This window comes from Parasteatoda tepidariorum, chromosome 12 (genome assembly GCF_982258835.1).
Source record: "Parasteatoda tepidariorum strain Cologne lab strain chromosome 12, Ptep-v5.0, whole genome shotgun sequence".
Lineage (NCBI taxonomy): Eukaryota > Metazoa > Arthropoda > Arachnida > Araneae > Theridiidae > Parasteatoda > Parasteatoda tepidariorum.
In genome coordinates, this window is record NC_141766.1 from 64,204,529 (window position 1) to 64,219,641 (window position 15,113).

Here is a 15,113-nt window from a genome sequence, read left to right on the forward strand (position 1 = left end):
ATTCAATAAAATACTTTATTCAAATCTCTTCATTAAATTACAAATAAATTCCTAGATCACTAAAAAAGAAACATCGTATTTATTAATTTAAAAAAAAAAAAAAGGATTAGCAATCGGTCATGAGCGAAAAAAATATGAATAAAATTTTACTCTACGAGAGCGTAAGTCAAGTTCCTCGTAAGTTAACCACATTTAAATATTAATCGCTCCATTCAAATATTTCTTCATTGTCACCAAATTATTTTTTAAAAAATAATTAATTTTTCTCGGTTTCTACCAACTAAAATCTGCAGAAACTTCAGATTTTGCAAAAGAAAAATGCGGAGATTAATATGGTATAAAAAAATTTATACCTCATAATTCAAACTTTATTCATTCACAACTAAATTAAATAAAAAATAATAAATAATTATTAAAAATTATTTTTTGCATGAAATTATCTTTGGGTAAAAGAATTTTATAAGTGGGTGCAATTATTATTTTTTTTTTTTTTTGAATTGCTTAATTAGTTTTAAAAATATGACTGAAAACGCAAAAAATGAAATTACCATTAAGAGATCCGAACTTTGGATCGCTCTCCTGACCAAACAATGGGGACCATGTTTCCCAGATTGCGGCTACCCCCTATATTTTGAAGGTTAAAAATCCAAACATGTAAAATATATATATATATACATATGTTTATTCAGAGAAGGTACGTTTTTGTGTCCGATTTCGTAACTTAATTAATAGTTAGCACTAAATAATTTGCACATTTAAGATCACCCCCAAGAACCATTAAGATTGACACTTAGTACGTGAAAATCCGATCATTAGAATGAAAGTTATTCAGGGTGATATCTTTTTTCTTTTGCAGACTGAACATATATTTTATACACACAGTATAAGTGTATGTATATGTGTGTGTAACTAAAATATCTGTACATATGCATTTATCTGCATATGCATTAGATAAACACATATGTACATACATTTTAGTTATATTCATTCCTACATACGCTGCATGTAAATATGTACAAAATGTAACATTATACGATACACTACACTATCCATTGTAAAATATAATCATACGTAAGCATACAATAGTCTTATAATCGTATATTTTGATTAATTGTAATCAAGATTAATTGCGTGCATTTTGATTACTTGTATTCACGATTACAAGCAATTGATTACTGTAACAGAATATTGTAATCACAATAACAGTTGTAATAAAAAAAATTTATCATTATTACAACTAATTTATTACATTTCTGCTTTACTCTGATGTAATCAAAAATTACGATTACTTGTAAAGTATTTTATTACAGAGCAGTAATTATCTGTAATCAATTAATCAATTACAGTTGTAATCGATTACTATAATGGACGCCTACTATACAAACAAGAAAAAATCAATTATCGCACTATAAGAATTGAATGTCCAAAATAAAAATTGATAAATTGGTCTCTAATACATCATAAACAAGGTTTTAAATAAAACATTATTTTAAGTATTCCAAGAATATGTTCAATATATGCTTTAGAAAATAGTTTTCAAAATATGTATATACGAGAAATGGGCAAAACGAGTTGTCTAAGTGATTCACTGATTCGAATCAGTTATTTTTATGAAAATAGACTTAAATTATAATGAATAATTGTTTCTTAAATTTTAGTTTTGTTTCACCATAATGCTATGTAAGAATACAGTTAAAAATTTCTTGTAAAACCTAAGAGACTTTTGAGGATTCATTATTAAGGATTTTCCAATTAAAGAATTAAAACATTTCTTTTGTAGTTTCTTAAAATTTATCATAATTAAAAGTCTTTATAGAAATTAGCAACATAAACAATATATTTATTCAAAAGATATAATAAGTATATTAAGTATATTAAGTATATTTATTTACTTGAAAGAATTCATTAATTAAGAATACCCTACATTTTTTTTAAATCGTTAGTTAAAAGAAAAACAGGGATAAGTAAGTAAACTTTTTTCACATTTCTTGAAAATGCGATTTTTTTAAGATCATTTGATTCGAATCACGTGATTTGCAATTAAGTCGTTTAGGTCATGTTATTCGAATCACTGATCTGAAAAACTTGATTCGAAAAGTGATCCAGATTTGATTCAAATCATTGATCTGAATCACTTAATTCAAATCATTGATCCAAATGGCATGATTTGAATCACTTGATTCGAAAAGTGATCCTGATTTGATTCAAATCATTGATCGGAATCACTTAATTTGAATCCCTGAAATGAATCACTTGATTCGAATAGTGACTCACATAGCATAATTAAAATCATTGATCCGAATCGCATGATTCGAATCACTTGATTCAAATATTGATCCAAATCTTTGACGTGAAACGCATGATTGCAATCACTTGATTAGAATCACTGGTCTGAACCACTGATCCGGATCACATGATTTGAATTAGTATGCCGAATCACATGATTCGTGTTTCGAATCATTTGATTCGAATATTGATCCAAACCACATGATTCGATTAGTTAGTCAAATTACTGAATCAAATAGTGATTCAAATTACTGATTCGAATTTAGATGATTTGGATCAATGATTCGAATTATTTACATCAATGATTTGAATAAAGCGATTTAGATCAGTGATTCGAATCACCGCATCGATTCAGTTGAATCAGTACCAAACTCTACCCACCAAGTTGCGCTTATTAAAACAAAAATAAATTTCATTTTACTGCCCCTTAAATAAATATTCAAAAAGCAACGTACCGAATGCGTGCTTCCTCCAAGGATCTTAGTTCTCTGTCCCTCTTCAAAACACTAGATATTTTCTCATATTCAGAAGGAGAAAGGTGACTTAGATCTGACATAATTTCACAGAAGGTCAAAATTTTGACTCAAAATATGGACGAAATCTTGTATAGGAGAATTCGGAATGATATGTCTTGGAGAGTAAGTTTTTACAAAATAAAGTATTTGGCACAAATATTTATTGTTTGAGTTGGCACCTGCAAAAAAACAAAAAGAATCTACTATTTAGCAATTATAGAAAACTAATAAATTTTTGGCGCACGAAATGGGCTAAAGGTGGCAGATTTATGGCAACATTTTGCATGCTTTCATCATTAGCGTATGAAGAGTCATTAAAGAAGGAAGTAAGTTGGTGTCTGTCTTGATTTTCAAAAAGATTAAAAAATTTTAAGTTAGGAAATTATATGGAACTATAAACTACATTGAACATAATTCTAAAAGAATGCGTTGCGGAAATTTTGAAAAAATGTTTTTGAGAATTAAATAACATAAAAATTAAAAAAGGGGAAAATATCGCAGTACATTGCAACTGAGGAGAGGGAGGGTCAAGATAGGGAACCGGTCTTGTTCCCAGATGGTGTATTCGAGCATTGCGATAGCAGGAGAAAAACTTTAAGGAAGTATTTAAAAAGAAAAAATGTTAATTAGTTAGAAAGCTTATGTGTACACGTTTATTATATTGATAGTTGATCGTGTAAAGCTAGGCACAAATAGCACTAGGGACAAAGATTGTGTAAGGGGCGAAGCGTATAAGTTCGTTGCTAGGTGGTTAAAATTCGCTGTAAGACTTCCGGGTTACTACTTCCGATTGATTTTTAAGCCAAAGCTTGAAAATTTCGCCATCAAATATTATTATACCAGTAGTGTTTACAATATAACATGTTCTTTCAATTGAAGATTGAAATTTCAACGAAACAAACAACATGTGAATTTCGAGGACTCCGCAAGCATGCTATGCTCTGCAAGATACAACTCAAAAAATATATCTAACTGTGATATTTTACACAAGTATAGCCAAATAAGGTATAACACTCAAAGCACTTTTATGTTGCGATATTAATTTTCTTCAATTTGCTTTAGGCAAGCATTTTTAAAGACATTATGACTTAGAGAGTTGAGTACCTAAAAAAGGGTCTCACTGTTCCGAAGTCAAAATCAGAAGGAGGATAACGAAGGGGTGAGTGTGAATAGAAGACCTGACATGAGCAATGGTCAACTAGAGGCGTTTTCTCAGGGTTACTTTAAAATTTTGCTTGGCTTGTTTGGAAAATTTGTTTGATTAAAAATATTTGCATCGAGTGAAACTGAAACCATGAATTTTTGATTTAATAAAAATCATCACAAAACCTTATGGAACGACAACATTGAAATTGTATAACTAAAAATTCTAAAATTAAATTCCTGAATGACAAATAAAGTGCCACTACTTGACACCCTTGTCTTCTGAGTTGGACCCAATGTAAGAGAGTAATAAAGACAAAGATTTTATTGCAGAGAATTTATTACCAAATCTATTTCAATAAATCACAATGATTAAAAATACAATTTTCGAAATAAAATATAAATTATTAAATTTGGAGGGAAAAAAAACATTGTATTGTTAATGTTTGCAAATCGCAATTTATCGTAAAAAATTATATAAATAAGAAGAAAAGATGGGGTTTTTTTCTCTTAAAAAGTAACAATTAATTTTGTTCATTTTTTAAAATGTATAAATCTGCAATTGCGAAAAAAAAAAGAAAAGTCACAACAATCATGAAAGAGAAAAATGGAAAAAGAAGTTTTTTTAATTTTATTTCATCTCTTTTATTTGATTTTCAGATAATGTAAACTAACAAGCATTTAAAAATTGCTACTACGTAAATTAACAATTATTTAACAAAACAAAAACCTAAATCAGCAAGTTTAAAGTTTATTTCATGCATTTTACCTTTCTATTAAAGCTTATTTATTACACATTATTTAGATACTTATTGTAACTTTTAAAATTAAAAGTTTTGTGATAAGTTAAGCATTTTATCAATTGCAAATATGAAATAAGTAATTATGAGGGTGTGTTTTAGTTTCTAATGGGCCATGTTGCCAAAACTTGACAATTGTTTTGCAGTAGACGGATCTTCCCACTGCAGTTTTTATTTTAACTTTACATTAACTAATTCTTATTTTCTAAAGCAAGAGTTATCCATAACTGTTTAGTTTATGATATAATTTTATATGATTCTGAATGGAGCAAAGGTTATTGGTTTGATACTTGTTTTAATTTGTTTGCATTAAATGTACTGCATAAGTGAAAAAAAAAGGTTAATAAATCATGGGCCATCTTAATAGCATGCATAGCCCTCGGGCACAGAAATATTATAACACATGTCATACTCTTTGAAATCAAACTAATAATTACATATACATAAAATAAAGCATTTTTAAGATATTCAATAATTTTAACACAATTGATTATCCTGAAAATTCAATGTATATAAAATAAATAATCTTCAAACTTCATAATTTAAAAAAAATTTGAGATGGTAACCAGTTGCAATCCTCGAACTATAAAATAACTTTGAAAACCATGGATGCTTATTAAAATAATTAAAGTTTTAAAAAAAAGCATAAAAAGGTATAACGAGTAAAAAAATCAAAAATGATGATTATTTCGTCAAACTCAGCAGATATTAAAACGTCTCTCAATGCACATCAGACATAAACAGATTAAAAGTTGCCGTTTCACAGCGCTCTGTAATTCCAAATTCTTTCTATTATTACTTTATTTAACTAATTGTAAACATCAAACAGAGTTGGTGGTGGACAAACATTTTTAGAGACATTATGACTTAACATAAAAATTGCTCACATTAATTTATTATACATTGGTATTTTTTCTGGAACACAATGATATGTCAACATTTGCAAGAAGTTGAGTACCTGAAAACTTCATAGCAAAGTAGAAAAATAGATTTCGGGTGACTTGTTAAGTTTTCCTGGTGATAAATTATTAAATTTATGGGTGTGAGTTATGATAATCAATCACTATTTGTAGAAAGAAAAACAAAAGGCACTTTTATACAATAAAATATTTTAAAAATATATATATATAAGACAATGTTGCGTATCCTTAGTTTTTTTTAATAGAATCTATGAAAAGTAAGATTCTCAAGGGCCCCCTGAGTGCCCGAGACCTCCCAGTCTCTGCCCGTGGGTGCCTATGCTTAGAAGGACTGTACTGATCCCGAAATATTCTGAGTCGTTACAGACATCTATAAATACATAAAAACCCTTATTATAGTTTGTTTCACAAAAAAAGTTTAAAAAAAACTCAATTTGGAATGGAAATGAATCACGTAATATTTTAAAATATTACAACAAACTGATCTCATGTATGGAATTTTTCACTACACACTCATGTCCTCAACTTTTAATTATAATATAAACAAAAGTTCAATGAAAAATATTAAGCAAAAGCATTTTTATTATTGACTTCAGCAAAAACAAAATCATTTATTTAGCATAGTCATAGTTCATTATGTCATTTAACAAAGTTTACTATTAACAGTTATCAATATTTTGGGTTTTTTAAATTCCACATTGTTTCCACTTTTTCAATTAATATTAGCAATCAAATGGTTTACATTTCAAAGCACATACAAATATTTTGTGCAGCAAAAACAAAAGAATTAATGCAGAATATAAAACTTTTTTAATGACATTATGCAAAAAGAGTTATAAATTGGAAGAAACTGCTTTTTATTTTTGAAAAAAATAGAGGCGATGTCAGGGTTTAGAGTTATAATAGAAATAATCAAACAAAATACACAGAATAAACACAATTTGAAGAAGAAAAAAAATTGGCAGAGAATTTAAAATTTTGGAACATGGTTGGAAGGAAGCAGCAGCAACATAATAAATTATTTTCGAAAATATAAAATCTTTAACTAAATAATATATTAAAATTTATAAAAGGAAACAGAGTTAAAACTTACAATACCTGTCAACATAATGATTAGTTATTAAAAAACAAACATAAGCAGTTCCTAAGTACTTTTATTTCAATAACATGCACGCAAACTAGTGAGAAAATCATAAACAAAAACGAAGTACACTTTAGCATAAAAATTAATTTAAGTTAAGAAGCACAGATTTTTAGTTGTAATGCCGCGTTGTAAACAATCAAGACAGAAGTGAAAACAAAACTAATGCACAAAAAGCCGGCTACTAAGCAAATCCAACTCATCTAAACTTGCCAAAGATGTAAAGCCAACGATTTTTACAGATACAAGGAACTCGTAAAAGGAAGTAAAAAGTCTATTTTTCCGGTGGCAGCAAAAAAAAAGGGTTACCTTTTTCAATCACCGTGGCGACTTTTTCTATTTGTTAAATCGCTATATTGCCAGTGTTCTTATGATTACAAAAATGTGCCAGTGTTTACAAAAATATAATTCCAATTTAATACTGTATAGCAACTTAAAGTCTAAACAATGGCGAATGCAACAAGTGATTGAGTAATATGCTTGTTTAGCTGGTGATAAATAGGAATTCCGAAATTTGCTTAAAATAAATGCTTTGGGCACAAATGATGGGTATAAACTGGGACCCTGCAAGTTTGATATCTTTAATATCAAAAGCGTGAGTTAAAAAAGGAACTATAAAAACTACTTACCAGCAAATATCAATGAAAGCAAATTTAAATTAGCAACATCTAAATTAAGAAAACAAATACGTACTTAAATAACTTTAGAATAACATTTGGAAATTAACTAAAGCAACAGTGCTATTAAACGTGGGTAATAAAACTAGTGAGTAAAAATAACCATTTTTTCAACGGATTTAGCTTTTCAGCGGAAAAAACAAACTCAAACAGATTTAACACTGAAGATATCAAAAGTTTTATCATTCCAATTCTTTCATTATAATTTCACACCATTTTTTGATCATTTTGCAATAATTACAAAAAATAATAATTTTATTAAAAAGTAATATTTTCTTTAAAAATTATTTTTAACCAAAAATATTTATTACTTTTTTTAAGAAAGAAAGAATTTTATTTTGAAAAATTCAAAAAATAAATTGGAAAGATATTAACACGTTCGCTTTGGGGCCGATTTCGTCCCTCAGTGGACTGATCGTTAAGACACGGTTCCCAGCAGATCACCGAAGTCAAGCATCACTGGCTGCGGTCAGTGTGCGGGTGGGTGACCACTTGGATCAGTCTGCGTAGGGACCGAGGGTGTGCGGTATTGGTCCTCGTTAAACTGTTCTATCGTAAAGTGCTCGACTTCGCGTGCAGGTCGTCGGGCTACCGAAGCGGGGGTACCATCCCCTCTGCACAGGATCAAAATTGCGATGACACGTCTTCGGATCATCCTCAGGGATGTTTCCCAGACCGTCGCCAATAGCCCATTGTGCAGCTCTAGTGCGATATGAAAAAAGTACCTACCTACCTACTTATTTTTATCTTATAGGATAACGATATTATACAGAGCAGAGATGGAACACTAAATCTTTTATTTGAAATAAACCATATAAAATATCATTTATACACCAACAATAATTAATATAAATAAGGGTAATTTTTATTCCAATACGTCAACTTATACTTTAAACAATTAAAATAACAAAAAAAATATTTTTAGTACATTAAAAATTTTTATAAAATATTATTATCAGTAATAAAATCGATGTATATAGAGAAAACATTTCTGAATATTCTTTCAATTGTAAATTTTTAAAATGTGGGTATATATGACGATAAAAAAAAAGCCTATAATTCCCATAACGTGAGTTGAAATTTTTAGATTTGAGACCAATAAATAATTATCATTTTATAATGGTTTGCCTTGAAAAGATCTTCCTAACGATGTAGTAACCGGATTCAAGAGATTTATAAAATTGGTATTTTATTATCATTTTATTTAGAGGAAAAAGGGGGCTGCTGTGGACATGGGTAGCTTTTTCTTTGCCTAGGCAGATTTCCTCTGTAAGATGTCGCAAATTGGTAATACTATTAATGTACAGTAAGCAAGAAAAGAAACAAAAAAGAAAAGAGGACCACCCTGAATAACTTTTGATTTAATAATCGGATCTTCACGTCCCTAGGACTCCATCTTAATAGTTCGAGTATGTGACCTCAAATATGCTATTTAGTTGGGGCAGATATTTTATTTTAAGTTACAAAATCAGACATAAAAACATACTTTCTCTGAATAAGCATAACTTTTGTTCAATGGATTCGATTTTCTAACCCTTGTAATATAGGGGTAGCCGTAATCTGGGAAATATGGTCCCAATAGTTGGTCGGGTGAGCGATCTAAAGTTTGGACCCCCAAAATTTAATTTTATTATTTTGTATTTCGCCATAGCTCTAGAGCAATGCTTCCCAACCTTTTTTGTGCCATGCCCCACCTAAGCCTTTCGAAAATTCTGCCCCTCTATATAACATATACATAATTTTTAATATTAAAAATTTGAATTGTTCACTTAAGAAACTTAAATGACAGGTTTTAGGAAGAAATCACTAGTTGTTAACTAAACACAGTAAGTTAATTTTCAAAACATATAATAAAAAACTAAAATTCAAGTTCGAAATAATTTTAATTAACATTTTTCAATAATAATTTAATATTTTAATTTAGTGGGATCCTTGCGCTTGATGCTTGTTGCAAAGAGATTTTAGGCTAGGTTCCAATTTGGTTAGCTTCAGTCTCAAGTCTCACCGTTGTGTTATATCGAGAAGATTTCTTTTTTTACCAGTAAATTATTTACAGCACTAAATCCACATTCAGCTAAATATGAAGATGGAAACTGTAACAATAGTTTTCTTGTACATTTAATTGAATTTGGGCATTTAACTGACTCATCATTTTGCATTTCTGCGAGTTCTTCTTGATACTGCATATTTGATAAATCAGACAAATCCGCTAATATTGGCTGCATCATCTATGTTGGAAAATCAAGTTTGTTTTAAATCAGAAAATCTTTCTTTTTTGATCGACAATAACAAGTAAAGCGGTATAATTTATTTCACATATTTGGAGCCAATGAAACTATTCAAAGATTTTGTTGTTAATATATTTCTGACATAACACATTAAGGGTAATGAAACCAAATATCTTCACCCTGATTGAATATGATATTTGTGCTTGATGCAGTATAGTAAAGCTTGTTAATACTATTCGATTTCATGGGCTTACTCACAGGCAATTCCAAGATTTCCTTCAGTCCATGCACTGAATACTCTAATGTATTGTATTACACGAAAGTAAGGTGGCTTAATGCAGGATGTGTTTCCGAGCGAGTTTGGCAGCTGAAGGACGACATTGCGTCGTTCTTCTATGAGAAACAGTCTTAAGCAGAGTGCGAAATATCAGAATACAGAATGACTTTCAGATTTTTCACAGATCTTCTTTGTCTTATGAACAACTTGAATGTTGAAGATGCAAGGGAAAAATAAATTCAATGATGATATCTTGGCCCATTTCAAACCTTTTAAATTGAAGCCCTGTTTGCTGGGCAGCTAGCTAAGAGCTAGTCTCATTTCTCAATGAGCATAAACTGCACAGTAAATGAAAAATAAGAAAGATGTCACTACGTTCGAACTACTAAGCAGCGCGGGGGGAAAAATACGAACGAAATTATTACGTTTATACTACTAAGGAATTAAATTTCTTGTTTATGGCAACCCGTGCTGAGGCCTTCTCTCTTCTAGGAGGTGATGCTTTTATGCATGCCAAGAGGTTCTACTCAATCATATGCAAAACAGAACTTGTTACGCAATAAACAGAGCTGTTTTTAAGGATGGGCCCTGGCCCCCGAGTTCTGATGGGGCCCCCGAAAAGTCTAAAATCTCATTGCATCAATTGTTTTTTTTTTTTTTTTAAATTCTAACTCATTTATTATTTATAGCTAAAGAGGGCCCCCAGATCCCACTTTTTTCGTCTTTTGGGCCACAGAAACACCCTTTTGTCCCATTTCTGGTCAAAAATTTCTAGGAAGAAAACATTTCTAGGGCTGTAAATAGGGGGAGGATCTTTTTAGAATTTCTTTGGGTCACTCTGTCTTGAGATTTCCATAGTGCTTTTAAATTGGGCCTCGCTCAATTCTAATTTTTTTTCTACAAAATTTAGATATTTTTTTCTAATTTATTATAAAAGCTTTTTTCCTTGTAATCATCCTAAATGTTTCAACCAGCCTAATTGTTTAATTTACTTAATTATTGTAGTTGCTTTTATTTTGTTATTTTTCAAATTAATCGTAAGAGAATCCGTGAACTAGGAATTTCTATATCAAATTTTCGTAGGATATTAAGAAAGCATAAATCTTTCACGTTGGAGGTAAGCAAATGTTTTTATTAAATCAATTTTGGTTGTGGTTAGGGAAAACGTGAAAGGTTTGCTCAGTTTTTTATGTATACGTTGTGATATTTTTTGTTTACTTATTTAAATGATGGGCCACTTCTTTGACTGGCCTGTCTGCCAAAACTCTTGATTTGATCTGTTCTGGATGAAATTGAGATAACAATTGTAATTTTATTTTAATTTTACTTACTGCTAATAGACAGAAACAGCGTATGATTTTGTTTAATAGAGCATTGAAATCAAATGAACATCAGCTAAACAAATGTTTAAACATGAGAAAGAAATTGTTTAAAACTCCTGTATGACCAAATTTTCCATGTTTCCCCTAAATATGAAATATGTTTAATTTGTAATATTATATTTCGTACACAAAATTAATTTATTTAGTTAGCTAATGATTTTATTGTTCATTGATCATATTTGTTTCTGTTTTTAACTCCGTGATTTTTATTGTTATTATGAGTTTAAAATTAATAAGGCTTCTAAATTTTTAAATTAATAAGGCCTTTAAATTTCCAAATCAAAGTCGAAACAAATTCTTAAAATTGTAAATCGAAACTATATATGAAGTTTTGACAGCTTTGTTTTTATTTTAAACGTGTGCATTTAATTTAATTAAATAAAAATTAAAAAAATATAAATAAATGATTGAATAAAATAAAAATTTTCGTTGTCATATCATCTTTTAAACAATTTGAGTATTAATAAATTATTTAAAAATATGCATATTTTTAGTTTAAAAGGTAATTTTTTTTTTATTTGTTTAAAAGGTAATTATGCTCCATCATTCGATCATGAGACTATTTAATGTCTGCTCCTAAGAATCAGAATTCTCTTTTATTTCACTTTATTGTAAAAATGATATATTTAACACTTTCATGCGATATGCTGCAGATGCCTAAAAGATAACTGAAATTGTCAATTCAAAAAACAATTAATACGTTTGAACATGAATTTAAATAACTCCACATGTTTTGTTTGGCTATCCCATTTTATATTATCGCAGCATTTAGAGCAGACGGTTGCTTGTGGGTGTGGATGATATAAAAGAAGCGCAAAACAAAAAAAAAACAAAAAAAATTAAGTTAATGCCCTTAGTATTATATTTTTAAACTTCTCGCAAAAAAATAATTGTCGCAAACAAATTAATATTAAGTAAGAACGAAACAAAAATGATATCAAAATATGAGGAATCACTAGTGAGACAGGTGGGATGAAAGACATCGAAACCAATTTGATTGAATAGTAAAACTAGAAAGTGTTTCTAAAATCCGGAAATCAATCAATTTTTTTTGTCACAAAATTTATCAAAATTTATTATTGAGTATTATTCGTTAGATTTCAATGTGGGTTATGTTTTTCCTTTGATTAAATATTAAAAATGAACAAATATTTGTCTTTTAAAACCTTTCATTCTATAATAAAAATAATTATTCTATAATTGTAATTTTAAAACTAATTGCTAATTGATATCAGGGTTTGTTGATTTAAATCAGCTTGATTTAAATCAAATGATTTGTTTAAAAAAATCATTGATTTAAACCAACTGATTTTTTTCAATAGATATATTGAATTTAAAAAACAAAGTTTTATATCATTGATACTTTTATTATTTTCCTTTCTTAGTTTTAAAATTTATTTTAAATAAATTGCTGCATTAATTAATTTTAGTTAACGAAATTACTTTCTTTCTTGGTGTGAGTTCAATTCCAATACATTTGAAATTACATTCTTAAAAAACATTTGATTCTTAAGATTGAAAGTACAGATTAAAGTACACATTTCATGCTGTCTTAATATAGACTTGCATAGCTGTATAAAGTAATTAACAAACATGAATTTAAAAAAAAATGCAAATAATGTTAATTAAAATTCTACCTTTTGATTGAAAAATCATGGAATTAAAATCTACATTATATTTTATTAGTGGAAAATGTATATTTCTAAAGCTTGAGGTTATATTAAAATGAAATTACCCCAATGTGCTAAAATTAGAAAGGAAAAAAAAAAGGCTGATGAATTCAGTTATTTTTTTCCTGATATAGTGTCATTCTTCCCTTTCAAAGTCTATTTGAAGCAGTCGAGTAATTAACTGGTAACTGGAATTTTTTTCTTATAATATGTTTACAGTATCTATGATATTATCAGATTTTCTATAAAGAAATTTTGTTAAAAAAAACACCAGTGAGCACATAGATTTTTTTTAGCTTAACTTATCTATTTTAAAATAGGATTAAAAATGATCATTTTAATATAAAAATATATTGATTAAATATTTATTTATTTTTTGATCAATGACTACATTTATAAACAAAATCTGATACATTTATTTTGTCATGTTAAGAATCAAGAGAAAAAAAATTACAATTTTAAATTAAAATTATGGTTTGCTAATTGAAACTTTGTTTTAATGGTTAAAGAACAGGGGTCTGTCCAAGCCAAATTTACTACCGCTTAGCGGTAGTTTAACAAAATACTTTTTCTTAAAATTTTATTTTTGTGATTTTTTAATATAATTTTCACAAATTATGTCTACAATTTCACAAAATAAGCATACCTCTCAGAAAAACTTAGACAGACCCCTCAAGTATTCTATATATTCTCTATTTCATCTAGTCTTAAAATTTCAACCATGCATTTGTTTCAAAATGGTTCCTATGCATTCAAAGCTATGCATTATAATGAAAAAATATTTTAGTAATTTCGAGTTTCTAAAATATTGTTATAATATAGTTTTAATATTAGTTTAATTTTGATTAATTATTTATAAAATTTTTTTAATCATAAATTAAAGTTCTTACAATTAATTTGAATAAAAATCAAAAAAATCTGATTTAAATTTAAAAAAATCCGCTTTAAATAAAAAAAAATCTGATTTTTTTTATTTTAAAAAAAAAAAATCAAAAAAATCACGAACTCTGATTGATATAAAGCTTTAGGGTGTTCCAATGATATATTAAATGTCTTCTATCGGTGGAACCCCGACATTACGATTAAAGTTTATTAAGGTAATTACGAACATTATAACCTAAAAACAGATTATTTTTAAAATATTTAATTAGAGGAATGTAGAGATTCTTCATCGTTTAATCATTATCAATCTAAAATAAGGTTGTATATCCGACTGTTAAATTTGCAGTCCTTGTGTTATATCTAGTCTAGTTTTGAATTTATTTTTGGTGCATTAAGCTGAAAATGAATAAGATAAGCCGAATTATGGTTTACTTCTAAATGAATTGAAGATACTTGTTATAAACGTTAAAAATGGTAATTTGGAAAGCATTTTTAATTGCTGGTAAAACTAAAGAGAAAAAAAGGACATATTTGAATAATGCCATAGTAAATGAAATAGTTTAGTACAGCTGAAATACCCCATGGGTTGCTTTTTAGGCGGTCACCATTTTTTAAAAGACGAAAATAATCCTCACAACATATCAAGAAAAGTGAGAACCCTCACATATCAATATTGCTCAAGCTAAGGTCTAATTTTTATTTGATTCAATTTTGAACAAAATGTTTCCAGATGATTCTCAAATATAGCTTTTACAGTAGTTCTATTTTGAGGGAAAGAAACTAATTTATTGAAAAAGTTCTAAAATTGGGTTAAAATTTCACTGAAATTCACATTACTGGAAAATAATTGGAAATGGATATAATGAACGTTGAAAATAATAAATGTTAAAATGATAGTTCTGTTAAAAAAGGGATATAAATGCGTAAATAAGCTCACCGGACAAAAAATTAGTCACCCTATTGCGCAAACACCGATGAATCCTTAGGCTTCGTTAGATGACGCAGTGGTCAAGTGACATGCTCAACTGCATGCACACTGCTTCAACCTGATCAAAGACAAGTAGCTATCAGTGAGATATTTTTGTTTGAAGCGGAAATTGTGTGTAAATATGGGTAAGAGTAAAGATGTGATAGAGTGGAAAAAAGGATCAATTGTGTTTGGCCGTGCCAATGGTCATATGGTGAATAAAGT

At 28.5% G+C, this 15,113-nt stretch overlaps 1 protein-coding gene across 2 annotated transcripts in view; it reads right to left on the reverse strand.

The window, feature by feature from the left end:
- Window positions 1-7,036, reverse strand: part of LOC107440714 (uncharacterized) — a 147,382-nt gene extending 140,346 nt beyond the window's left edge. The window contains exons 1-2 of one of the 2 annotated variants that reach the window (XM_016053699.4): window positions 6,763-7,036; window positions 2,742-2,980 (exon numbers count right to left, since the gene is read on the reverse strand). In XM_016053699.4, coding sequence (XP_015909185.1) covers window positions 2,742-2,842 — 101 coding nt within the window. In that variant the 5' untranslated portion in view covers window positions 2,843-2,980; window positions 6,763-7,036. Of the gene's footprint in view, window positions 1-2,741; window positions 2,981-6,757 lie in introns of both variants that reach the window. The other variant, XM_016053700.4, reaches the window with a different exon arrangement.
- Between the last annotated feature and the right edge of the window lie 8,077 nt (window positions 7,037-15,113).